Source organism: Eretmochelys imbricata, chromosome 2 (assembly GCF_965152235.1).
Source record: "Eretmochelys imbricata isolate rEreImb1 chromosome 2, rEreImb1.hap1, whole genome shotgun sequence".
Classification (NCBI taxonomy): Eukaryota; Metazoa; Chordata; order Testudines; family Cheloniidae; genus Eretmochelys; species Eretmochelys imbricata.
Window position 1 is genome coordinate 193,919,681 of NC_135573.1, and position 27,892 is coordinate 193,947,572.

The following is a 27,892-nucleotide window of genomic DNA, read 5'->3' on the forward strand; positions in this document are numbered from 1 at the left end:
AATAAGTCAATGCAGTTATTTAATTACTATTACTGTACTGCCCATTACTCATTGCATTCACTGACACTCAGTACTACTTTAAAGGTGAAATTGTAAAAGGAAGATCTGCCTATTTCAGCTATTTATCTTTTTATCACAACTGCATCTAAAATGATAGTACCATAGAGTAACAACTATATTTTTTGCTCAAACATGAGAATTCAAGAATAGTCCAGAAGGAAGACGGGCAGTCCTTAAGAAAGAAGTATGAAATAAAAAAGTTTACCAACCTGAAGATCCTGCATGTTCAGACATGGTCCTTCCATCATCTTCAACGCAGCTTCCGCCTGAGAAGGAACACTTCTCATTATATTGTTTCATTTGGGCAAGCAGGCCTTGCATTTCTTTGTTTCACTGTTTGCATTTTACACACATGCCTATCTTACTCACAGGTAGAGGAACTTCATTAAAATATTCCCAAACTGGGTCTCTTTTACAGCCTGCTGCCATTATAGGTTTTCCCTTCTAGTGACAGAATGGTATGGTAGATCTCAAATCAATGAAGGCTACACTCAGAAAGACCTCCAGACTTCTGGAATATGCTGCTCAAACAGTTTCACTTTTGTTTCTACTGCCTGTCCCTCCCTTCTCACATTTATCTCCAGACTTCTTCTCCTTGTCCAGATCTATTCTGCCCCCAACAATCTTCTATTCATTGAACTTTTTGACATTTTGCACTTTTAGAGAGAGGTAAGGGATTGACTCTGGGTACACACATTTGTAAAGGGACAATAAGGTTGAGGTACTTTCTTTCTGTCTGTCTTTCTTTCAACATGTTTGCTGTTAACAAGCATGTTATCTTTGGAGACACAAATCCACAGTTTGAGAACTGCAAAACTAAGCATGTCTGATGGTATCTTCTAGACTGAGCACTGAGTCCCATTGGGTAGATAGAAAGATAATCTATACAGAAGCCCCTGGAACTCCATAAGATTGGGTCCCTAATCCGTGAACTATTGGAACTCATTTACAAAACTTTTCTTAAACATTACACAAATATATTGTTTCATACCATAGAATTAGAATTTGTAATCCCTATTCCATGATGAGATATCTTTGAGCTATAATGCATCTTAATTAAAACTATCTTTAGAGAGGTTTTTTCCTCAAAAAGCATTTTATCAAAAAAAATCCGATGGGGGTGGGGGGCTAAACATTAATATTTATCCACCCTGGTTGGGAAGCTGAAGAGCCCAACAAGGCATATTGGGCTGAAATGGGGAGGAGAAGAGTCCTTTGGATGAATAATTCCTACCCTAGTCTTTCCACCAGGTCCTAATGCTGTCCAAGAAGCACAGCAGGGGTTTCTTCATTTGAAGCCAGGAAGGCATAGGAATTGGAGGGGAGTTCTTCCTCTATTACCGTTGATGCTCAAAGCCTTCTGCCAGTTGCTTCTCCCTTTCTTGAACCCCATGGAGAGCCCCCAGTACTTCAAGTCTCTGCTGAAGGATAAAATTGATCTAGGGATCCTGTACTGCTTAACAGGATTCAAACACCCTTTCTACAGACCTTAATATTATTTTATATCCCTGAAAAGACAGTTGGTGTTGGTAATGATAGCATTATTGCTCAGTGTGAAAATGTGTTGCTTCAATGCATGTTAACATAACATGGTATTTAGGAATCAGTTTTCAATACACCATCAGAATTCAGTGTCATCTTAAAAGCTTTTTTATTTTATTTTATTTTTTTGCTTTCAGCATTAAATTATTTTAAACTGAAACTAATTATCACTTGATCTATTAACACTTTTTTAAACCAATGTAAACAAAATGTGTGTCATTGGGATCTGCACAAAGAGACCTTCCAACAGGGAGGAAAGTGCATCATTATCATAAAGCATTTAACTCTGATTTGCACCATTTTGTTTCTGAAACCACCTGCTCTGATTTAAGGTTGAAGAGATTAAACTTTTGGTATGTTTATAGGAAGTACTGGGAACATATCCAGCAATTAGGATTGCTTTTGACTAATTTCAGGAATTAACATTTTTTCATTTCAGACACTCTAGATGTCTCCCAGTACAGCCTTCTTTTTAACAAACTTCTAGATGCCTGTATTGAGAGCAAGAGCCTTGGTATATCTTCTTCTGTAACAGACTTTATGCTGTCAAAGAATATCCCCATTGATTTTACTTTAATTAGAGGATTAATTGCAGCATTGGGAAGGAGCTGTTTGTGGCTTAAAGCCAGGACCTATTACAAAAGTAAGTTTCCCTTGAAATCTTATTCACTGCTTATGATCCTTGAATAAGTTGTACTCATAAGAACTTAATATTTTCGGAAATAATGGGTAAGACTACTACTAGAAATCAAATACATTTTTATGGTAAATCAATTAGAAAAGTAACATTGGACATTTAGCGCACTAAACTGAGTGCCAGACCCCATAGACAACTTTTCTGTGCCTGGTGTTGGGCTGGGTATAGGTCCCCAAAGGTGGCGCTGAGGTACAGGACAGTCACAGAGTGAAACTTAAAGAAGCCTCATGGCAGCTCTAAGTGTCACAGGCTACAACAGCCCTTAGGGGTCATGCTGACACTTGTGGATCACCAGAGCACAGCAGTACTCTAGCCACAAACCTATGCCAAGGCCAGAGGATGTGGCGTGGAGCACACATTCAGCTGGGATTCCCCTTTACCTGGGGAATTACTAACCAGTCAGATAGAATAGCTTCCTGCCTACTTCATAAAGTTGGAGTGGTGTAGAAGAGGAGCCAGGAGTTAACCCTGAGACTTCAGAAAATTAAATAGAGTAAAGGTGTTTACGTTTTTCCGTAGTACAGAATGTTCATATGTAAAATCAGAAATTCATACAGTTCAGTCTATACAGAGTTAAAAGGCATCAGTCTGACAGAGTATATCATGGAACTATCAGCCTCATCTTTGGTGGAGAGAAGAAAATAATCCTGTCTGCTTCATTGTTGAGCATTATTTTATTGTAAAGAAAAACTTCAATAGAAAACAGTTAAGATTGACACTGTGAATCAGTGGAATCTACCTAACACCCTGAAAATATATTTTCATAAAATAATTCTTTTTCAGTACAAAATATCACAAATCTGAAGCTCTGAAAATGAACATTTAAAGAACGCATCCATTTCACTTATTCCACATATTCCCTCTTCATTTCAATCACCCATGAAAGTTATGCTTCAGCATACAACTTTAACTTTGATCCCCTATAATTTTCATTAATGTGACACTCAAAACAATATATGACAAGGCGATTGTAACATCCCATTTTCTTATTTTGTGCTCTAACATATAATACACCTTTATTTTAAAATTACAATTAAATATCAGTTGGTAAATGTTGTGGACGAGAGCCCCTTGTACTCCATGGCACAATGGGACCAAATTGTAACTGGCAACAAACTCCTAAATTGCCCTGCACTATTAATTTATGTGTCTTTGTGAAATATCCTTCGTTCCCAGCTTCTGACACACAGTTATGGCTCAGCTGAAAATACTCATTGGTGTAAAATTTGTTGATTTTCTATGGGGATTGTTCAGCAGATGAGGGTTTTTATTATGCCCTCAGGCAGCACACTCCACTCTTCTTTGCTGCCACATTGCTGTCTTGTCACAACGCACAGTTAACCTGTGGAACGCTTTGCCAGAGTTTGTTGTGAAGGCCAAGACTATAACAGGGTTCAAAAAAGAACTAGATAAATTCATGGAGGCTAGGTCCATCAATGGCTATTAGCAGGGATGGTGTCCCTAGCCTGTGTTTGCCAGAAGCTTGGAATGGGCGACAGGGGATGGAACACTTGATTACCTGTTCTGTTCATTCCCTCTGGGGCACCAGACATTGGCCACTGTCGGAAGACAGGATACTGGGCTAGATGGACCTATGGTCTGACCCAGTACGGCCGTTCTTATGTTCTTAGTCTCAGAACCTCCTTCCCCCATGGTAGCAGGAAACTTGTAACTGGTTTCAGCAGCTTGTCACTCCAATCCTTAGCTGCTGTGCTGTTCTTCAAGCAGCCCAGCTTAGCATGCCGTACTTCTGCCTCTCCCCACTCGCTAGCTGCAATCTAGTCTCTAGCTCTCTGATTACTCCTGGGGGAATTCTGTGCCAAAAAATTAAAAATTCTGCAGAGAATATTTCAAAATTCAAATTTTATTTGTCAAACTAACACTACATAATCACTCCAGTTTCAATTATTTTGGTAATTTATTTCAAAATACCTGTCAGCAAATATGTCTGTAACAATGCAGACATACCCAAAAACACCTGCACCTCTCCCTAAAGTAGTCCAGCCATTCCCCAGCAGCCCAGAGACCTGCACCCCAGAGCCCAGGGATCCAGAGGGAAAAACAGCCTGATGCTCAGTCTCCAGTTTGTGTGGCGTTTCCTGCGCACTGCTCTCTCCTTCCCTTCGGGCATCTGGGGAACTGAAGCTGCTAGGAACTCTCTACTCTCTCCCCCTCCCCGCAGTGTCTTCTATGTTTGAACGGGGCTGTGCTGTGTCCAGTGGCCCCTAGTGGCAGCACTGTAACCCATCTGCACAAAACACATGAATTTCCGCAAAATTCTGCCTTGCACAGTGGCACAGAATTCCCCCACGAATATCTGATCTTCCATTTGCCTGGCTCCACAAAAAAGTGAAGGGAATGTGCACTGTAATCCAATTAAATCCTCTTTGTGGGGAAGCAAGTAAGCAAGAGGCAACTGCAAGTTGATCCCCATAAAGCAGGGAAACAAAACAAAATCCTGTGTATGTGGTGAATTCTGTGACAAATGCTGAATCCATGGTATTTTGGGGGAAAGCAGATTAATTCCACAGGCACAATTTATTTATAGATAAGCATAGCAGGTGCAGTTGGGGTCAGGATTTTGCACTAAAAATTAGTGTTGGGGAAGAAAATGAATTAAACTCCTGTATGAAATTACTTTCTTCAAAGTTTAGTGCTTTGGAAAAGTAAAGATCTCAATTACTATCATTGTAAACAAAAAGTCTGTTCAGATACTTAGGGTTGTGAGGGTTTTTTTTTTTTGCTTTTCCCTGCATCTCAAGCTACACACACACATTCAAAATAGCTAATAGTTCAATGTTAACCTAACTTTTGCATTTATGCTTCCACTGTCAGGTGCTTTATCATTGGGTTGCTACCCACCGCTAGAGGGAAATTTATACCGCAAACTTTTACTGATTCCTTCTTACATGTCTGAGATTGAGATGTTGTTGGCCATTGAAATATTCCTAGTTTCAAATGCTAGTAATATTCAGAGTCCGGGTGCCACCAGTCAGACACTTCAGATAGTACTGAAAAGGTTAGTTGGTCAATTTTTAGTACTTTTCTTATGTCTGATTCTCAGTGTATGATGATATAATATCTGGAAGAGAAAAAGTTTGCTCATGCATTTAATTTTAATTCGCTGTTGTGCTTAGAAAAGAAAATTCCTTTTTTTAAAAAATTAACATTTTTTTTCCTCTGGTTACAGAGGGCAGTAAATATGTACGTGAAGAACTTTAAAGAAAAATTATTTCAGATTCAAATAGGGAGACTAGATACCCTCCCAAATTGTCCAGCACAGTAACAATGCACTGTATTCTCAAAAAGAATAGGATTCTGTGATGTTATTATATAAAACATTGTCCTATACTTAAGCATACAGAAATGTATGGTTGAATCAGAAAACATAGTAACACTCTTCAAAGAAACACTTTGTCTGTTCTGTTACGGAATATCCCAACCCTCTGTCCTTGGCCTTCTCTGTCTGGAATATTTCATTAGTTACAGCTTTGGAGAGCCCTTGTAAACAGATGATATCCTCTCCTCAATTCTTCTGCTTCTTTAGTTAAAACTGAAGTTGTCCCCTCTGTCTCTGACTCCACTGCCACTCTTGCTAACTTAGACCTTCACTTTGTTCCCAAGACCAGTAATCTTTGTTTGTTCTTCAAGTAATTGCATATGTCCATTATAGTAGGTATGTGGGCATTTTGTGTGCTGGTGCCAGAGAGTTTCCCCTAGTTGTACCCACAGAGGTGTCCATCTCTATATCCTGGTGTTCCTCATGCGCCAAGCTAAGGGTATAAAGGGTGAAGCCACCCCACCCATCCTTCAGTTCCCTCTTACAGTCCATGATTGGTGGTCGGAGCATGCTGTCTGTTCGTTCCTTCAGCAAACATGCCATTTTTAGTTAGTTTATATTGTTAGTGAAACTTGTTTTGGGGTCCTCGGACCTTTTTTCTTTCCCTGATTGTCCATAGTGCATGGATGCCAGGCTCCACACAGTACCAAGGGAACCCTATGCCAAGGTCCCCTGGCTTCTAACCCTGCTCCAAGTGTTACAACTGATGCCCATGAGCAACCCTCACTCTCACTGCCTGAAGTGCTTGGGTGAGGGTCACATCAGGGATAGGAGTACAGTTTGCTGGGGCTTCAAGACAAGAACTAAAGCAGAGGGAACAGCACCTCTGGTACATCCTCATGGAGGCTGCTCCTCGTCTGCCATTTGTACCATCTCAGTCAACTAGAGGGAGTTCCTCCTCATCTGGAGAGGAACTCCCTCTATGTCTTATCTGGGGAAAGAGACAAAAGGAGATTCCCTTTGTTCGGACAGACCTCAAAGGGCACAACCACTTAGAGCACCCTTAGCTTCTGAAGCTAGAGAAGCAGACAACTTCCATATCCTCTAAGTCCTCAGTGTTTTGACTTCTTAACTATAGAGGCAAGCCACTCTGATACCAAAGATGGAGTGCGCCCTTTGGCCTACTGCTTCCCAGTGCTGAATCCTAGTAGCAGCTTGACCAGACCAGAGCCGTTGACTCCACTTCCTGTGCTGGGTCCGTCAAGGCCAGCTCCTTCCTCATTGAAGACACTGGAACCCTCACTTCTGCTCACAACTGGGCAAAGGCCCATTTTGTCACTGACTATCACAGAGACATACGCAGCTGGGAAGGATCTGCTGAGCCTCTTGGAATTACTCTCATTGATTAGTCGATTGATTGATTAAGACAGTGCCTTGCCAAGCCTGTTGCACATGGGAATCCACATTACTGGGATCTGCTACAGCATCAATGACTTCAAGCAATCTCGATGCTGGCTCTGAGACCAACAGTAACTGCTCTGCTCTGATGGCTAGGAAGCCCCTGATGTTGCTTCTGGTACTGCAGATCCCTCATAGAGCACTGTCCCAATCTCCCATGAAAATACCCGGTACTGCTCCACCCTGGCCTTCAGAGTATTCCTCAGAGTCTGAAGAGGGTTTTTACGTCTCCCACTTCAGGGAATCCAGGACTTTCTTCAGGGAACATCGCCCCGTCATAGTAACAACATAGGAGTAATCCTGACGAGCAGATCGAGAGAATGGAGTGCCTGGTTTAGATGCAGCTAGCCTCCGTTACCATACCAACTCCATCATTTTATACCAATAAAGGTTGTGGAGGAAAATCCCCAGAAACTCAGACATTTTGCACCCAGCTACATTAGGGAAGGTTGCTCTCCCTATAAATGAGGTAATTATGTAGCCTATGAAAGCCTTATGCCAAACTCTGTCATCCCTCACACTGACAGAAAAGTGCGCGGAGTGCAAAAACCAAGTTCCTTCATAAAGGTATAAACTGATTTATCAGTACCCCGTGTTGGGCTCCCTGGCAGTGGTGGTATTAAATGAAAGACACCACTCAGGTAGAGCAAAAGTAAATCCCAAAGACAAAAACACAAAAAATATTGGACGTTTATTGGCAGAAAGATTTATTCAGCTGCAGGGTTACAACTATGCATAGTGAATAGTCAAACCCTTTTGGCCCATTGTAATTATTCCAATTGGGATAAATTGGCCAAATTCCTTAACAAGCTGCTAGAGAACTCCCAGAGTGAGTTCCAGTCTCTCCTTGTGGAAGTTTATCTGGCTGGAAGGTCCGCACTGCAGGCTTCCTTGGATGCTGCAGATTCAGCTGCAAGAGTCATGGCAATGGCAGTAGTAACCATGTGCTGCTCATTGTGACTGCAGTGATCAGGGATTCCTGAAAAAGTACAACAAACTATTGAAGATCTCCCCTTTGAGGGTTGTGCCTTATTTTCCTCAAAGACTGATGAAGCTCTACATATGCTAAAAGATTCAAAGGCAGTGCTGAAATCACGGAGTCTGTACACACCAGCCCTGAAAAGAACAAAGTTTTGTTCTCCATTTCCACCGAGGCAGCAGTATTACAATGCCTAGACAGGCAGATCAGTACAGGCAGAATCACAAGCAGCAATGGAGGCATCCACATGCCTCAAAGCAGTGTTAGAATCCTTCATCAAGTACAGCATACCAGAGAATCACCCATCCTTCAGGAACAGGTTGTCACATTTCCTAAGTGCGTCGTAGTTCATCATTTCAGATAAGTAGGTGATAAGCATGGCGGAATCAGGATATACTCTGCAGTTCTTGTATCTCTCACACCTTCCCTGTCCCCCTTCAGGGATCCATCTCATGAATTTACTAAAGCAAGAAAGTGCAGACTCTACATTCTTTGAGACGCCTACTCAGTACTGGGAAACGGGGTTATACTCCTGCTACTTCCATATGGTTTCCCTCACAACTATTATCCCTTCACTAGATCTGGGAGATTGGTATGCTGCCCTCAACTTTGAGGAATGCTTATTTCCATGTAGCAATCCACCCTGGCCCCAGGAAATTTCTGAAGTTCACAGAAGAACACCACCTCCGTTTTGCAATTCTCGTTTGGCCTGTTAGCCACGCTGAATGTTTTCACCAAATGCATGGTGGTAGTAGCAGCCTGTTTCTGCCATCAAGATGTACGAGTATATCAGTACCTGAACTGGAAGGGGTGGGGTCACTCTCATCAGCACATAAAAAGAAGTGTCCATCAAACGCTCTACCTGTTTTTATGCTTAGGCATGGACAAAGAGAACTTGATCCTCGTACACCTCCAGAGAATAAAATTTATCAGGGCAGTTCTAGACTCAACCCTGGCCAGAGCTTTTTGTCTCTTCTGAGGCTTCTAGCTTTGTGAGATCATTGTGCCTCCTTCAAGGACCATCCCTGAACCTTGGAGAGGAATTGACTCAGGCTTCTGAGGCATATGATGGTGTGTACTTATGTGATCCCCCTACCAGGCTGCATTTTAGATGGTTACAGACATAGCTCAAGTCAGCATACCGCCCTCCATTACATTGTCTGAACACACAAGTATGCATCCCAGACAAAGTACTATTATTTGAGCCCTGCCGATCTGCGGATATCCACAGACTATGTTTGCAGATCAGATGTGGATATAAATTTTGAATCCATGCAAGGCTTTAACTATTATCCCTAGATTGGTGGTTGAACCAAGACAGCATTTTCAGGGGAGTCCCTTTCCCCCCTTCTCTTCCCTCTATGTCTTTGGTAACGGACACTTAAGCCATGGAGTAGAGAGTATACATGGGGGACCTGCAGGCTCAAGCCTGGTGGTCCATCCAAGAGGTCAGGCTGCACATAAACTTATTAGAATTACAGGCACTAGAGCCTGCCGCCAGTTTCTACCGCAATACAGGGCAGAACTATCCAAGTATTTAACAACACGAAAGCAATGTTCAGCATTAGCAAGTTGGGGGTGCTAGATCAAAGAGGAGGCAGTCAGGATCTGGAACTTCTGTATGCAAAATTCCCTGGCTCTCAGAGCATCACACTACATGTACATAGCAGACCTAACCAGATCAGCCAAACCATCACCGGTTCATTCACCTGCACATCCACCAATGTAATATACACCATCATCTGCCAGCAATGCCCCTCTGCTATGTACATTGGCCAAACTGGACAGTCCCTACGTAAAAGGATAAATGAACACAAATCAGATATTAGGAATGGCAATGTACAAAAACCTGTAGGAGAACACTTCAATCTCCCTGGACATACAATAGCAGATTTAAAGGTAGCAATCCGCAGCAAAAAAAACTTCAGGACCAGACTTCAAAGAGAAACTGCTGAGTTTCAGTTCATTTGCAAGTTTGACACTATCAGCTCAGGATTAAACAAAGACTGTGAATGGCTAGCCAACTACAAAAGCAGTTTCTCCTCCCTTGGTGTTCACATCTCAACTGCTAGAAGAGGGCCTCATCCTCCCTGATTGAACTAACCTCGTTATCCCTAACCTGATTCTTGCTTGCATATTTATACCTGCCTCTGGAAATCTCCACTACATGCATCTAAAGAAGTGGGTATTCACCCCCGAAAGCTTATGCTCCAATACGTCTGTTATTCTATAAGATGCCACAGGACTCTTTGCCACTTTTACAGAACCAACAAGGCTACCCCTCTGATAAAATAAATTTAGGCTATTTGTTACCCTCAAGAGTCAGGTTTGGCAATCAGCTCTAGCAAAATGCACCTGGCTGCATACCCTTATGTTACAAGTAGGACTGTATTCTCTAACCCTATGACCATCAGGTCCCTTAAAGGCCTAGAAAGATTGTTTCCACCTATCAGGGATCCTATCCACAGTGAGAGTTGAACTTAATGTTATCAGTCTTAATGGGGTCCCCCTTTTAAACCATTCAAACCTGCTCACAGTTACCCCTTTCACCTAATGTGGCCTTCTTAATAGCCATCATCTCAGCAGAAAGAGTAGGGGAACTTCATGCTCTGGTGATGGATCCTTTGTATGCTGTTTTTTAGGAAGACAGTGTAAAGCTTAGGCCAAACCTTAAGTTTCTCTCCAAAGTAGTATCTGATTTCCACCTCAACTAACCTCTGTAGTTACCTGTCTTCATTACAAAGCCACATGCTCAGAAAGATGAACAAAAGCTCCACACTTTGGATGTTGGCCAAGCACTAGCTTTTTATCGGGAAAGAACAAAGCTTTTTGGGGTCTGTTCCCAGCTTTTCTCCTATGTGGAATGAATGAGGGCATCCTGTAACAGCACCATAGCTGTCCAGGTGGATCATCAGCTTTATTGTCGTGCTACAAGATTAAGGGCATCATGCCTGTGGAAAAGCTCTCTGAACATTCAGCCAGAACATGCTTAGCCTCTAGGGCATTTGTGGGAAATGTCCACAACAGGGACATCTGCAGAACAGCAACATAGTCTTCAGTCGACACCTTTGCTAGACGTTATGCAATGACTATCGCATCAAGGGAAGATGTGAATCTAAGGAAAGCAGTTCAGCATCTCTCTTCCCATAAGACTCCTAGCCCCTCTTCCCGCCCATTGGCAGGTGCTTGGGTAATTGTTGGTCTTTGAGATGAGTTCCATCCATTGCATGATCCATCTTCCTTCCCCAATATATCGGAGTCTATCATCTAAAAGTCCAGTGTGAAGGAACTGAAGGATGGGCAAGGGTGGCTCTGACCTTTATAATGTGGCTCAGAGTATTAGGAATATCAGGGCGCAGGTGTGGCTACACCTACAGGTATTGCTAGAGAAAACTCTCCAGCACCATTGCATGAGACATGCCCACATCTAATGCAATGGACATATGCAACACATCTCGAAGAATAACAGTTACAAGAAAAGGAATAACTTTTTTCTGAGCTTTTCCTCCTGCCCTCCCCCGGCAATCTTTATCCATTAATCATCAACCAGATTATTTCCAGGATACATCCTTCTTTATCCAGGGTGTCTTAAGAAGTTTATTGCCTCTGGGATTCAGTTGAAGTCTTAAACACTTTTCTAGGACTATGATTTTCTATTAAAATTCTTAAATTATTAATATGTATTTGTAGTTTGTCTTGTATAAATAGTTCAACTCTTGATCAGTCCTTGGTTAGTGATGTCAGGTTGTTAGCTGAGGACAGAAAAGTGCCAGTCTTTTATCTGCTCATAGGTGGCGCTACCTAAGGCAGAAGGAAAAGGAGCAATCCAGTTTCCAGCTTGTTCGTGCCCCCTAAGCAGAAACTCCATTTATTGAGAAGTAGAACAAAATCTGCTACTGACATGGGACATAGCAAGTCATTTTTTAAAAAACTATAGTTGGTGGTGTAAAACTTTACAACCCAAACTAGATAGCCAGATTTAAGTCTGTACTACCGTAACTTTTCTTGTAGGTTTCCTCTATCCTGAAAGGTCTTAAGCACATCCTTTAACTTTATGTACTGTGAATATAGCCACAGGTATGGCCAAGTTCTTGCCAGGTCAGTGCCTAAGATGTTCTACCACTCGTTTCTAATTCTCCCACTCCAGAGTCTAGTAACTCCTGATGGAGTGTGCTATTGTGGAAGCTTGCGACTCATTTGTCGCTGAGATGTTAAACTCCTGAAAGCACCAGTATTTTAAAATGTGTTACATTTTACTTTTTCTGATAGGTGCTAACTTAGTTCATAAACTTCAGAATAATCAGCTATCAGCATCTAGCAGTTTACAATATTTGCATTAGGAAATATGAACACAAGGATTTTTTTTACTGTTTTAGTAATTTTGATGCCAATAAATGAAAACCATGTATGAATGACATATCTTAGTGTTTGTGTTCCATGATTTTTGTACTTGTGAAAACTCTTTTGCAGATCCGAAGAACAAAAAGTGCGGAGTAAAGATGACTATCGAGCAGCAGTTGAGAGACTGATTCAAGCTGCTCGTATATCTAATCCAAAGCTTTTTCTTAAGCACATGACAATGAATATTAATATGGAACAGGTTTACAGTTTGGAACATAATTCTGCTCTAAAATGGCTGAAAGAGAATATGAAATGGGCTGGAAAGGTCTGGCTTTTCAGTAGTCATTAGTTGGTAAAGACTTCTTTTTTTTTCTTTTTTCTTTTTTTGAATAGTTGAAGTAATCATTGTTGAAAATAATAAATCAATAGATAGTTCCCACTGTGTTCAGACTGTTATTGATTAACTGTAAGAGTCAACACTTGATTAGATAAAGTTTCAAATCTTAACCTGTTTTTGGAATGTTTGTAGATTTTCAGAGATAACATAGGACCAGAATAACTTTTTTCTTGAGGCAGGTATCATTGCATAGATTACCTCACTAGAGTCACTTTAGCCTCCAGTGACTGACATCAGAAATACTCTGAATATGGTTGAATATCCTCCACAGCTGCCAGTTAACTATTTCCTTTTTCCAACTGAGAAATGAGAATCATAATAGATTTTCATTTGTTTTAGTTCTTCAGAATATCTAGGTTACTTTTTGAAGTAGCCATATTTTTTCTATTTTGAGTATTTTTAAACCACCAATCACTATTTATTTGAATTATGCTAGTGACTAGGAACCCTATAAGCATTGTACAAACAATAGAACAGTTTCTGTCACAGAGAGCTCACAGTCTACTTGTCAGACAGGACACAGACTTCCATCTGAAGTGGAAGTGAGTTGGGAAACTGAAGTAACAATATAATGAACAAAATAGTGTAGAACAGAACTCGCATCTTGGCGCTTACCTAAGAAATGCCAGACATCCAATAGAAATGACACCTCCCTTTCTTATCTGCCTTGTCATTTTTTCTAAGATGCAAACTGCCATTTTTCTTAGCTGCCTATCAAGCTTCTGAATTTAAGAGATTAGACAGTTCTGTTTGATCCAGTCCATTAAAACATAGCTAGACATGCACACCATTGGAGAAATTACTATGAGAAAAGTTCTGCTTAAATTACATGGAACACACATCCCCAAGCATATAAACCAAAAGTCTTTTATTCAGAACTCCTTTATGATTTTGGAGAATCTTATGCAACTATGTGGTGAGTCATCTTCTCTCCCTTACAGCCTATTTGTTTTCCCCCATACCTAGCCTGGTACCTATATTTTAAATGATATGGGCATGCAGGGATTATTTGCAGTTCTGATGTTTTCAGTGTGCGAGGCCTCTATGCTTTCATGGACCTACAGCATATATTTTACCCTCCTGTTAATTTTTAATTGTTTCAACATTATATTCACAAATTTATAAAACTAAAATGTAATCTAGTTCATCTGCATAAGTAATTTTAGATAATCTGCTCTAACTGAAGGTTTAGTTTATTTTCTACATAAAAAATGAAATAGATCCTGTCCTACCTGTATCTCTAGGCAAATATTCAGAAAGGCCTGGGAGATGCTGAATAAAGGCTGAAGATAGTGTGAATAAAATAATGTTGAATGGTCATAAAATTTCAGAAGCAGAAAAAAAGCTTAACTTCCCATTCCTCCCCTTCATAGGTCGTTGCTGAAGCTAGTCCCCTATGTTTAAAATGTAAGGGAATATCCGTTGGGCACATTATTGGTAAGACTTTCCAGATGAATGCCTTTTTCACCCCGATTACTTTTGAACCAATAACTGGCTTAGAGGTGCCTTATTCCAGATACTCTTCTCTTAATAGAGCTGAATGATCCCTTTTAACTCCCAACCAGTCTCCTTCAGTAAGAAGATTTATGAACTTTGGCCTGTATATAGTCATAAATGTTTGGTAGGTGGGACACAGGACATGCCCCCCACTTTCCCTTTCTCTGAATATCTGTTACATCTCTAACTACACATTTTTCTCTTTAAAAAGGTTAGTTTTTTATTAAATAGTAGGGGCCAGACTTGAAATTTCTCAGCTAGAATAAAGAGACATGTGGTATGGAAGCTTACCATAAATTAGTGATCAGGACATACAGATTCACAAAGAGAGACACAGGGATGGATTTAAGTAGCAGGCTGCAGTTTTATTAATTTAATGCCTCTCTGCAGTATTATCTCCCTTATTCCCCAGCTCTCACGTACCAGGCATTGAAGTGGGTTCAAAGTGGGGTTACAGAGCTCCATTATATAACCTCTCTCTCAGCCTACTCCAAGGATTCAGCTCACTCCTGAATCCTCTCACCCTCGTGTGTACTGCCCCTTCCCCCATCTCTCCTGCCAGACTACTGAATACAGAACGTCTCAGCCCTGGAGCTTAGCTGTCATCAACTTGCTAACCTGGCCACCCTCCTGTGGGCCCAATGCGCTACACAGTGTTGCAGTTACAAAGAGTCGGCCTTGTTTGGGGATGTCTCCTGCGATCACAAAGAAAGGACCCCAGCAAAACTTTCATAGGGACAAACATAAGCCTTGTAACAGTTTGGTTTCTAGCACCCTATTGCCTGAACTCTCTGGGAATCAGAATCCTCTGATGCTGTGCATGTCACCATAGGCGCCAACTTTTGTCGGTGCCGGTGGGTGCTCGTGCCCTAACTCTGCCCCTGCCTGCCTCTATTGGTTCCCTCCCCAAATCCCCAACCCAGCCCCGCCTCCTCCCCCAAGTGCTCCAAGTTCCCCCTCCTCCTCCCTCCCAGGCTTGCTGCACGAAACGGATGTTTCATGGCGCAAGCGCTGGAAGGGAGGGGGGAGAAGCGGGACGCAGCGGCGCGCTCAGGGGAGGAGGCGGAGGTGAGATGGGGCAGGGTGGGGAGCTGCCGATGGGTGCAGGGCACCCACCAATTTTTCCCTGTGGGTGCTCCAGCCCCTATGGCTGTCACTGCACTAATAGTGAAGGAAAATGTACCAAAATTAAGAACTAAGGCCAATAATGCCTTCTCCATTACAGCAGCAAACGGATATCTGGTCAGATAGCCGTCATACCAATGTACAAATAGTGGGCCAGGCTCAACTTTCCATAGGGCTAGAAAGCTTTCACTGCATTTATACAGCACAGATAGTAATCTGGTGGGGGTTGGACTAGATGACCTGAGGTCCATTCCAACCCTAATCTTCTATGATTCTATGATAGTCATCCAAGTGTTCTCTTAACAGCACCAAGGCTGCTTTTCCTGTTTGTTTTCAAATACCTCAAATGGACACAAAATGCTCTTTGTGTAAACCTTACATCAGTTATTTCTAATGCATGCTTGGACTTGTCCCCTGCTGCCTTTGGCACCCGCTCACTAACCCTAAAAGTACCAAACAAATGCATCTTTAAATAGAACTGCCTCCATCCTAGGTAGAGCATCCAATAACCCTAACAAAATCTGTATTTTTATGCGGTGTTTGTTGTCTTCCCTGCATCTGTCACCTCTGGACCATCTTTCCAAGACCTTCTTTACTAAGAATTCTCTACATGGGTTAGGAACTCCTGCTAGTTCTGCACCAAAAGAACAGACTAGCTAGATGACCAGATATAGTGGATGAAACCAATCAGTGGTGCATCAGATTTCTTGTATCTCATCACCTGATGCTTGGGGACGGGCCAAAGATGCTGGAGGCCTTCCCTAGCACTAAATTCCCTGAACTCAACATGTTGTAAACCCTGAGTTTCCTGAAATGTTTTTTTTCTGCTTAAAATTTCAAATTTTCAGTGAAAAATCAAAACATTTTATTTGAAAACTTTCAATTCAGAAATGCTGCCAAATGCTAGGAGTTGTCGTTTGGGTGCTCTATACTCCATTTTCCTCTATGGGCTGGTGTCTCTGGCTGAACTATAATTCTCATGATGTACCATGTTCTCGCTTCTTACTGAGCACTTGCAGTACATCATGGAAGTCACGGGCTGTGAAGTATCGTGGGAGAGGTCATGACTGGGGAACTTCGGCCACAGAGGAGAATGGAGGCATGAAGCAGCCAAACAACAACCCCCAGGAGGCACTGTTGCAATATTCCTAATCAGTTTTTTGTTTGGCTGGGGATTTGGGGGTGGTTCCATTTTTTGACAGAAACTCAAAATTATCTAGTGAGAAAAGACATTTTTCATTTAATCAAAAACCTAATTTTGTCAAAAACCAGTTTCAGTGGAAAATGTTTGATCTACTAAAGGTAAAGCCAATGGAGGAGAGAATCAGCAGGTGACATCACAGAAACCTGCATAATTATACAACCAATTTGCTTACATGACTTATTGACTGGCATTTATTAGGATGCAAAAACACCTAATACTTTGTATAGATTTACATGTAATGCTGACATGTTGTAATAGTTACAACGCTTTTAACTTTTTGAATATTAACTCTTTAAATATTTTGTGACCCTTGCCCTAACATCCCACAATTTAACATTTAAATTGATAAAAATAAAAAAAAGTTCAAAAATAATCAATATCCATCAAAATTATGAAAAAAAAATAAAAATAAGATTCTGTTAATTCTAGGTAATAGTCATGGACTTCATATATTGCCTATTACTACTGAATTTAACTATATGTTTATGCTTTGCATTGAATCCCAAACACCATTGTTATTGTGTATGTAGAGTGCTCAAAAATCTATTAGAATGTTGTGAAATTCTATTTGATCACCAACTTGCCAGAAATAAGGATAAGGGCTATATTAGCATCTGGTCATCAACCTCAGGGCTGTACTTTGTGTGTTTACTTAAAAGGAATACAGTGTCCCCTTTAAAAAAAGAAAAGGAGTACTTGTGGCACCTTGGAGACTAACTAATTTATTTGAGCATAAGCTTTTGTGAGCTACAGCTCACTTCAGCGGATGCATACTGTGAAAAGTACAGAAGATCTTTGTATACACACAAACCATGAAAAAATGGGTGTTTACCACTACAAAAGGTTTTCTCTCCCCCCACCCCACTCTCCTGCTGGTAATAGCTTATCTAAAGTGATCACTCGCCTTACAATGTGTATGATAATCAAGTTGGGCCATTTCCAGCACAAATCCAGGTTTTCTCCCCTCCTCCCCCCAAAACACTTCTAGCGCAGGAATAAGTATCAATTGCTGGGTAGCTGCTATGTATCAGAGGGGTAGCTGTGTTAGTCTGTATCCACAAAAAACAACAAGGTATCTCGTGGCACCTTAAAGATAAACAGATTTGTTTGGGCATACGCCTTCATGAGTAAAAAACCCACTTCTTGATGTGGGTTTTTTACCCACGAAAGCGTATGCCCAAATAAATGGGTTAGTCTTTAAGGTGCCACCAGACTCCTGTTGCTGGGTAGCTGCGTTCACAAGCAGTGAAAATTGATTTTCAGCTCAGAGACAGAGCAGCGTGGGGCTCCCCAGCCAGGCTAGCTACTCCCGGTGCGTGGGTGGAGACGTTGCCAAGCCCCCACTCGCAAAATCCCGGGGAGGAACTCGCAGCAGCGGGAGCTCAGGGGCGCGCGGCCGGCGGCCCCGCACAGCTGCTGCGGTGTGTGCGGTGACAGGCAAGGCCTTCGCGGTAACAGGGTGAAACCCCCGACGTGACGCGCGCGCTTCCTTGCTGGAGCGGTGGAAGCCTGAGGAGCCCGCTAAACTCCGGCCGGTTCCGCTCGGCTGAAGTCACCGGCGCTGGGATGGGAGTGCGGGGCGCCGGCGTCGCGAGCCTGGGGCCCGCCGCTGCGGAGGAGCCCGGTAACGTCGGCAAGGCCCAAGGGGGGATGGGGGGAGAGTCCGTTCATCGCGTTTGCAGGGCTGGGGGCCGCGCTCCGCCGTCGCTCGGCAACTGGAGCGTCACGTTCTGCCTCCGAGAAGTCAACAGCCGCCGCTGGGGCCCGGCCGAGCTCTCGCGCATGCGCGGCTACACTTGCTGTCTCTCTTGGTCGCAGGCTGGAGAAATGCGCGAGGTGACGCGGCTGCGCGCGACCCCGGACCAGCGCGCGACCCGGAGCGTGGGCGGAGCCGGAGGAGGAACCGGCCCGGGAGGTGGGAAGGTGACGGCGGCGACCCCGCCCCTCAGGCCGCTCCTCCTTCTCCCTGTCGGGAGCGGGGGGCGGGTCACTAGTGTCAGGTCCCTGCGCCCGTGCCCCGCGATGGGGACCGAGCCCCGGCAGGCGGGGGCCGCTGTCACGACGCTGAGGTAAGGAGGCGCGCGGGGTTCTGCGCCCACGGGCCCTTCCGAGGCCTACGACCCCTCGGGAGCGGCCCGTTGAACGTGCTAACGGGCCCAGGCAGTGATCGGTTTCCACGTGACTCATTTAAATCTTCCCGCGGGATCCCGCTGTCCCGGGGAGCGAGGCCGGGGGCGGCGCTTTCCCGTCACGCGGTGGACGGGGCCCCTGGCGCTTTTGAAGGCAGCCCTGTTTGTGCCCGGATTGTAACCCCGGTGTTGTGCGCGGCCAGCTGACGAGCGCTGCCCGCGCCCGCTTTGGCTCAGACACACCCTCAGAGAGACTGGATGTTAAACCAATAACCCCGTGGAAACGCAGTCCGCCGGGCGGGGCGGCTGTGTCTGAGCGCCCTTCGTGGGGTCTCGGGGTCGGGCGGCTCTGCTCAGGGGCTGGATTCAGACTAATGTCCCCTGGGCTGTAATACTTGGGGCTAGTTTAGGTGGTTGGGTTTAGATGACGTTGGGGGCCTGCGATATGCAAGAGGTCAAGGTGCCCTCTGGCCTTATACGCTGTGGATGGTCAAGAGCTGGAAGGCACTTGGCTTGTGTTGTGTTTTGTAAACTTCTTCTGTAGTATGCTGAGCGTGCAAGCCGCCAGGCCGTGTGGGTTCTGGCACCCTGCGCAGCTCCTCTGGAGACCAGGCTAAAACTCCTCCTTTCCTGCCTCTCACAAAAGACTTTGATTTGGAACTGCAGTTACATGACTGCATCTCAGATTTCTCACATAATGCAACATAGGCCCAACAGGTGTCCGCCTGAGGCAGCAAAATGTTTAGTCACGTGTTAATGGTGTGGGTTTCAACATGGTGTCTCTTAAATTTTCCTGTTGACAAATCAGCCCTGATTCATTCTCTCTTGCATGGAGCTAAAGACTCGCATTTTAGATTTTAATTTTCAGGCCGTTTTTTACAGTCTGGAGGTAGAATTTGCTGGATGCTTCATGAAATATTTTAAGAACTTACTTAAGTCTTTGAATTTTTGTAATTTACATTGCACTGCTTATGACCACTCTGAATTTGCCTGAGGTAGCAAAACGCCACAGAACCAGCTCTAGTGTTGTACTCCTAACCTTTGGAAATATTGTAGCTAAAATATTTATATGAATCTTTGGTTGGTTAACTCCGTGTATACTGTTGTTGAAATAGCCATGCTGCAGTTTGGCTAATTAGGGAAATGGGTAGTTGTTTCAGCAGGCATAAGATTAGAATCTAAAATAGTGTGTGATTTGGTGAAAGAAGATGTCTGTAAAGAATGTGTTGGGATTTTTTAAATTGTTTTAGAAAAGTAATCAAATTGTTGACTTAACTGGTTAACCATAGCAGATTTTGTGCTGTATGAGAAAAGTGAATATTTCCTTTGTATTTAACTCCTTCAGCTTTTGCCTGTTCATGACATCTGTCATTCTTACTAACATTGGTATACCTGGAATGTTCAGTTATTCAGTTCAGCATGCTGCTGGGAATGCTCACAGCAATCAAGTGTTCAGTTAAATGTGAGGAGCTGACAGCAGACACTATTTATACACACACTATGCTGCTTCCCTTGAGGAGACTGCCAATTATGCTGAACTATTTTGTGTCTTTCCAAGAGGAAAAAAGGGCCTACACACTTATTAGCAAATAACCTTATACTTGACATAAGGAAGTGTTTGGCCCTACATCTATGGAGAATTGCAAAAGTATTAAAGCAAAAATTATTAGGACTGTTTTTAAAAATATGTGGTGAATGGACTATTAAAACACAATTTGTTTCAAGCTGCCCTAGATATCACTTGATTAACACTCAATAAAAATTAAAAAAATACATTACAATGAAAAGACTCAGATTTGTTTTTTTTAAAATGCAGTAACTTTTTGCTTGTCACTCTCCCTTCATGTTAAGGTTGAGAACTAAGGCTCAATAGGAATATGAAACCAAATGTATTCACTTTGAGTTCTGACGTGATAAGGCATAAATGATGCTTTATTCTCAAAGACTTTGGTGTTAGAAGTGGAGTATAAATCTAGTTTGTTTGAGGAAATAAAGTTGTGTTTTGCTCAGACACAACTGTCTTTTGATTAGGATGCAGATGAAATAATTGTGTGTTCAGTTGATCAGTTTAATAACATAATTAATACAGTAGCCAACACCAGATGTTTCAGAGGAAGACGCAAGAAAACTGCAGCAGGCAGTTATGAGAGAATCTGCTTCCAGAAATACTCCCTCCTAACCCTCAGTAGTTAGAAATTGGCTTAAGCCCTTCCAAAACTGTTTGATGGCTTTTCTTGGTTCATTTATTTAGTGTTTACTACTGTGATTCTAGATTTTTCTTGTTATCCATACAAAAAATTGCTAATTTCATTTTGAAATCTGCTAAGCTTTTTGCCTCAATGATCTCTTGTGGGAATAGATTCCATATCGAATTATACATTGTATGAAAAACTGTCTGCCACCTGTTTTTAAAGGGACACAACCAACTTGAAAATCAGATTTTTCAAAACAAATATAAAGTTAAATGTAGCACCTAAGATAACTGGAAGAAGTTTGAGTGAAAAACTGTTTTGCTCTGTTTTTTGTTTGTTTTTGTTCTGTTTTGTGGATTTGATAGCACTTTCTGCATAGTCAATGTTGCTGTTTTCCCCTGTGTAGCCAGTCAATTTCTCTTGTGCTGAAAAGACAGTTATAAATATCAACAGGGAAACTAAAAAACATTTTAAATATCTCAAAGGATTTTTTTTAAAAGCCATACTCAGAAACTGGAGTATCTTTAAATTATTCTGTTTAAGATTTTCAAATAGTATCAGTTCAAATCCACCTATGTCAATACAGAATTTATCACATAATTTACTAAAGGATACTTTTTTCCTTTAGCTTAGGAAAAAATCTAAAACCATCCTTGTGTAAAACCAAATCCCACATTGTGGATTTTCTTAGTTGTTCATTACCACTGTTACTTCAATTGTAAAACAGTTTTTTAGAGAACTGAAAGGAGAAAATATACATGGACACAATCATTAAATATACTTTCCTTCTGTATTCTTCTTTAAGTGATCTAGCGGATGTCTGAAAGTTGACTTGAGCATAAGCAGTGAGATGTTTTCCCATTTGGGGTCTGTGAGGAGGTAAGACTGATTGCCAAATTAATCTACCCTTTAACTTTGTAATTAAAAACTGGAGGTTTTGTGTTTCAGAGAAAAATTGAAAAATATTAATCGGTCATTTGTTATCCATGTGCCGTTTTTACCACAATAGCTGCAGTAAACATTCAGTCATCCAATGGAGGATGAGTTGTCAGACACAGGCTAAACAGAACATAGGTTTGAGTATGGCTTTGTGAAATAAGGTGATATAACAAAGCTAAAATTAAATATCCAAAATATAACTGAATTCTTATGCTATTAAAGTTCAGTATTACAGATAAAGTGAACTGTAAGGATAAAGTAAATTACTTTTATCAAAGATATTCAATGTGAAAACTACAGGAAAAAGTTGAGTTTAATAGATTTTGACACCAATCTTCAACAGGGGGTATTATTTCATCAATAATTATGTCTTGCAATCCTATTGCATAACATCTTGTTGCAGAGATTTTGTTTGATAATATCTTTCACAATAGTGAGACTGCCCTACTCTAGGTGGTAATGATTTTGCTTTTGAACATGAATCCCTGTCTCTTCTTATCCTCCTTAATCTGAATGCGGTTTTGGGGGGAAATTTTCACTCCTTGAGCAAAAAGTCAAGGGCACCTTCTTTGCGTTTTTTTCTCTAAATTCATTTTAATTTCTTAAATTGGCGCTACAGCTATGGGATGCCTCAAAGGTCTGTCTTCCATCTTTTCTGTGTATATTCTTCATTCTGTTAGGTTAATTATGGTCTGTGAGTGTTCCTCCTTTGAGTAAATTCAAAATAGGCTGAGGATCCTAGCAAAAAACTATCTTCTAACATGGTAATGTTACATATAGTAGTTTTATTTATTTTGTTTCCATCTATCGCCATTTTTCTCATTAAGATCTTGGACAAATGTGATTTGTATGTCTCAAGACATACATTCAGTTACAAGTTTTTCCTCATAACTTTTTTTTTTATGTTAGCCAGAGGTAACTTTTAAAGATGGGAACAGGTAAGGTACAGGACGCCTAGATCCTTTGCCAAGCAACTATGAAGGGGTAGGGTGCTGGCATTCTTGTATGGGTGTTGTCCATGGATCTTTTTTCAGACTCTACCTTTTTTTTTTTTTTTTTTTTAATGAGCTTCTAGCTAGTGGGTGTCTGATTAAATGTAAAGTACTTAAGAGTGTCTGGAAGGGAAAATCTTTCTCTTACTGTCTCAGAGCCTCCTGGTTACTGTAAAGATGGTGTATATGGGAGGGGATAAATTTTACTACTGTCCTTTCCTGAATAATAGTGGTGAAGCTGACCAGTCTTGGTAATTTCAGTCTGCTTCTTGACAAAACTAGGAGTAACAGAAGAGGTGGTAGAGTTGTCTCTCTGCCCATACAAGACTCTGTTGCTTTGGTTTACATTTGGTTCACATTTCAAAGGTTATTTTTATAACTGTAAGGGCTCCCCATCTTTGCCAGAGAAAGCTTTGTGCTTGTCACGGTCAGATTCTTCAAGCCCTGCAAGTTTATTTGAATCTTAAATATTCACCTACCCTTTTTTGTTAGCCTCATCAGTTGTTCTGTTGTTAACTAAAGGCAGGGCTTAAATTCAGCCAGAGCCATCCAGAACAGAGTGCTGGTAAATATTTTCAAACCTGCGGGAGCCCTGGCACCAAGCCCCAAAAAATACTTGGGAAGAATTTAAGACCTGACAAAGTGTTAGAGATACTGACAAACAAGATCAGGGTCCTTATCTCAACTTGAGAACTCAACACTTGTTTTAAAAAATCGTTAAAAATAAAATTTAGACATGCACATGAGACTCTGATATCTGACCTTGTTTTAATTGCTGGATGGAAAGGTATTCACATGAAGGAATCTGTTGCCCAAGTGCTGTAAAAGATATTTGAAGCTGACCCTAAAATGTTATGGATCTAAGTAAATTCTATTTTAATTTGACTCACTGTTTAATGATTTTGGAAAAGAAAAGATTTTTCCCAAAGACCAAACCATCGGGTTGTTAAGAGAAAGTGCAATGTGAAGTTAAGTTATTTGATTTTCAGAATATCCATATTTTCACAGATCTTGGCTTTTAAAACATTCTTTGATTGCCTTTCTTGGGTTTCTTGATGATGGTTTTACTAGATCTCATAAAATTTGAACTAACTGCGATTTGGCTATGGTGTTTGTTTGCAAAGGCATTTGACTAGTGCAATAAAACTTGATTGATTGATCTCCCTTTTGGTCATCTTATTTCAGCCTTGCAAAATTATCAAGATAATTTTAACAGTCCAGGCACATACTCCTCTACCCAAGTCCTCTCCTCCCTCTCCCTGCCACAAAAAAACAAAAAAAATCTGTTAGCCAACTTTTTATAGGGTAGGGGTAGACACAAAGAAATGTTCGTCACAATTTATTCTCCAGTAAAATTACTCACCCCAGGAAATCAGACGAATGGACTTTTATAAGGCTGTCTTATTATTTTTATATGGTCCTCATTTCTATGTGAAGGATATGCAACTATGCCTCTTATCTTTCATTTATTCGCCTGTCTTGAGTTTATCAACTTCTGATCATAATATGATTTTGTCTGTCTTGTATTTAATTTTGTGAAGCGTGGATTTTTTTTTTTTTGGGTCTATAGTTTAAATGAAAGACACTGCATAAATGTAGGTGTTTTACTGCTGAACAGAACTGAAGTGCTCTTCGTCATCTTAGTTTCAAACTGAATGTGAATGCTGATGGAAAGAAAAATTATTTCTCCTGGTAAATTAATTAGTATACTATGTGAGATCAGTTGCAAAGGAAAAATTCCATTGTTAAATATTTACTATTTACATGCTGGCCTTGATATTTATAAGTGTGCTGTCCTGTTCATTTAACACAATAACTCAGACAACTTTGTACTATGGTCAGAAACCTTAGTGATCTTTTACCCAGAATTTGCCTTTTCCTCTCATTTCTCTAATCTGCCATGCAAGTCTGCTCTTTGTCATTTCCAGAATGTTGCCAGAACTTGCCCTTACTTCAGTTCTGCCTCCTGAGATCCTTCTGGGGCGATCAAGAATGCTGTGGTCATATAACTCTGCCACTCCAGGAAATGGAACCATATCATATTCATTGCATCTTGTTAGTTTTCACATTAGTTCAGAATTGTAATCCTGGTATTTACAAATTTCTAAAGCCAAAGACACACTACCTCCTATTTGCCCACTACTTGCTCTTACAACCTTAAACTCTCTCCTTTAACTGTCCACAATTGAAGTTCACCCTTTAACTTGTGCTTTCTGATCTATCTATCCAAACGCTCCCTCTCTTCAAATCTTACTGTAAACAATCTTCTTTATCTATGATGGAAATTAAATCTGTCAACATCCCTCTTCTTCCCTCTGTTCTTGCATCTTTCCTCATTTTCAAATAAGCTTATTTTCTTTTACTCCAGTCTACCGCCTTACATCATTTTGTCTTCTATACAAGAATATGCTTGGGAAATGAAGTAAGTTTGCTCAGGTTTAAAAATAGCCATGGGCATGTGGGTCTCAGAAGTGAACAAGGGATGCCTTCTCTGAGTTGAAATATGACTATTTCTTTTTCAAGTGCTTGTTCATGTCCATTCCAATTAGGTGTGCACGTACTGCATGCACGGCAGTCGGAAGGTGTTTCCCCTAGCAGCCTCTGTTGGGTTGGCCTGCGTGTGCCCCCTGGGGTCACGCCTTCTTTATGCTCAATATAGGCCCTGCCAACCTGCCACCCCCTCAGTTCATTCTTACTGCCTGTGACAGTTAGCCTGAACGCTCGTGGCTCTTGCTCTGCAAGTGCAATTCCCCTAGTTTCTTTAACTTCTTTGTGTAAATAGTTTGTATATAGAGTATAATTAGTGTTAGTTTTAGATAAGGTTTACTTGGGGATGCACCCTTTGGGCCCCTCCCCTTTTTTCTCTGGTACTGGGGTATGCCTCTGTCCCCAGGGTTAAAACCCTGCATAGACTGTGGCAAGCATATGCCAAAAAGTGACCCTCATGCTTCCTGCCTGAAGTGTCTGGGTAAAGGCCACCTCAAGGAGCGCTGCAAAATCTGTAGAGGTTTTCGGCTGAGGACCCAAAAAGAGAGGGAGCAGCACCTCAAGATACTGCTAATGGAAGTTGCTTTGCATGCCCATTCGGACCCCAGCTCAGCGGAGCCAACGCTGAGCACCTCAGCACCGGGGCGCAGTGCCATGGAACCGTCAGGGCATGAGTCAGCACCAAGAAAGGACTCCAGTAGAGACTCTCGGCACTGGCAGGCGTCTCTTCCCAGGAGCTCCGTGCACTCTCATTCTCCAGTCCCCCACAAGAAAAGAAGACCCGAGAGGGGATGCTCCACCACGCCCAGAGCAGCGCTTAAGGAGCCCACTGCTGTGAGACCTGCGTCAGGCCACACAAGCTCAGCATCCACATTGAGGGTCGTGTTGACTCCTGACTCTCCCTAGGACCTTTTGAGTCTGGACACCCTCCCCTCCCTTGTCTGGGAGAGCTGTGACTTGCAGATACTGTCCACGCCGGAGGCATTCGAGGCGGTTGAAGACCTGATCACCCTCACAGCACTGCCTTCCTCCACCCCCTGAAACAGGACAGGATGCCTGCAGCAGTCTAAAAGCACCCATGAGACCCCAGCGCCGTCCAGGGGCAAACCGGCGATAATGCCATGCCAATTGCCATCCCCTCAGCACCAGTCACCAGTGCTATCAACGAACTTGCGGGTAGCAGAGCCACAACAGTCCTAGCCCCAAACGCCACTCTCCGGCACAGACGGGCTCCGCTCCTCGCTGGTCGTCTTATACAGAATCCTTGGAGTCAGAAGCAGAGTCCTACTGCTCCAGGAGGAGCAGGAGTTTGAGGTCCCGCAGACAAGAGTACCATCTCCAACTGAGACCGTGGCCGGGTCAGTGGCAGGCCCCCTGCCCAGTGGCCGTTTTGGACCCCTAGGCCTTCCACCCGGGCCACGGCCACTGGTCCTATTCTAGGTCAGTGACATATGTGCCCTCAGCCTCCCAGATGGTCGCTGTACCTCCGGCATCATTGATGTTGGCCGTACTCACTGGGGTGCCGACAGCGGCACCAGCCCTGGCCACAATGGCACTAGCTGTGCCAAAAGATCCCCCTCAGTTCTGGGGGTAGCGAGCAGGACCCACTCCCAACTAGGGCCTCGTCGTCCTCCTCGCATGACAAGGCAGTGGCGTGCACATCAATGGCCCCAGCCTTAGAGGACAGTAGAGTGCTCCAACAACTGATGTGGAGGGTGGCACAAAACCTGAGCATCCAGGCTGAGGAGGTCATCAAGTCCTCTGACCTGATGGTGGACATTCTTGCTCCTTCTGGTCCCTCCCATATCGCCCTGCCTCTAATACGCACTATACAAGAGACCACTAAGACATTGTGGCAGACTCCAGCCTCCTTGCCATCAACGGCAAAGAGGAATGAGTGGAGGTGTTTCGTTCCCTTTAAAGGGTTTGAGCACCTGTATACCCACCCTCCACCAGACTCCCGCTCATTTGCCATGGCTACCACTAGGGAGTGCCAAAGCTGCCAGGGCCCCTCCTCAAAAATCAGGAGGCAAAAAAGATGGACCCCTTTAAGAGGAAAATTTGTGCCACCAGGGAGCTACAACTCTGGATCTCTAACCACCAGGCTGTCCTCGGCAGGTACAGTTACAACTCCTGCGGAGTGATGGCCAAATTCAGAGTTGTTGCCGGAGGACTCCAGGGCAGAATTCTCTCTAGTGGAGGAAGGAAAGCTGGTTTCCTGAGTCTCACTTCAGGCAGTGCTCAGTGTCCCATACCATGGCCTCGGGGATAGCCATTAAACGGACCACCTAGCTACAGGTGTCTGGGCTTCCTTAAGAGGTCCAGCATACAATTCAAGATCTCCCCTTTTGAGGGTTCAGCCCTGTTTTCGGAGAAAACAGACTCCCAGCTTCATAGCCTGAAAGACTCAAGGGCCACTCTCAAGTCTCTGGGCCTCCGCACTCCAGCAAACCACAGAAACATTTTAAGCTGCAGATTCCTGCCTTGTTCATACCAGCCTCAAAATAGGCAGGACTTCTCTCATGGGTGGGGTAGAAACAACAGAAAGAGGCCAGGGCTCTGGTCAGGGGAAG

At 42.7% G+C, this 27,892-nt stretch overlaps 2 protein-coding genes across 4 annotated transcripts in view; both read left to right on the plus strand.

Moving 5' to 3' along the window:
- TOPAZ1 (testis and ovary specific TOPAZ 1) overlaps window positions 1–12,706 on the plus strand; it is a 101,134-nt gene extending 88,428 nt beyond the window's left edge. The window contains exons 18-20 of the mRNA XM_077809299.1: window positions 2,042–2,245; window positions 5,135–5,318; window positions 12,487–12,706. Coding sequence (XP_077665425.1) covers window positions 2,042–2,245; window positions 5,135–5,318; window positions 12,487–12,706 — 608 coding nt within the window. The remainder of the gene's footprint in view (window positions 1–2,041; window positions 2,246–5,134; window positions 5,319–12,486) is intronic.
- A 5,803-nt stretch (window positions 12,707–18,509) lies between these two features.
- The window catches only part of TCAIM (T cell activation inhibitor, mitochondrial), a 50,011-nt gene continuing 40,628 nt past the window's right edge, over window positions 18,510–27,892 (plus strand). For 2 of the 3 annotated variants that reach the window (XM_077811227.1, XM_077811226.1), the window contains exon 1: window positions 18,552–18,649. In XM_077811227.1, the coding sequence (XP_077667353.1) occupies window positions 18,603–18,649 (47 nt within the window). In that variant the 5' untranslated portion in view covers window positions 18,552–18,602. Of the gene's footprint in view, window positions 18,650–21,706; window positions 21,781–27,892 lie in introns of all 3 variants that reach the window. The other variant, XM_077811228.1, reaches the window with a different exon arrangement.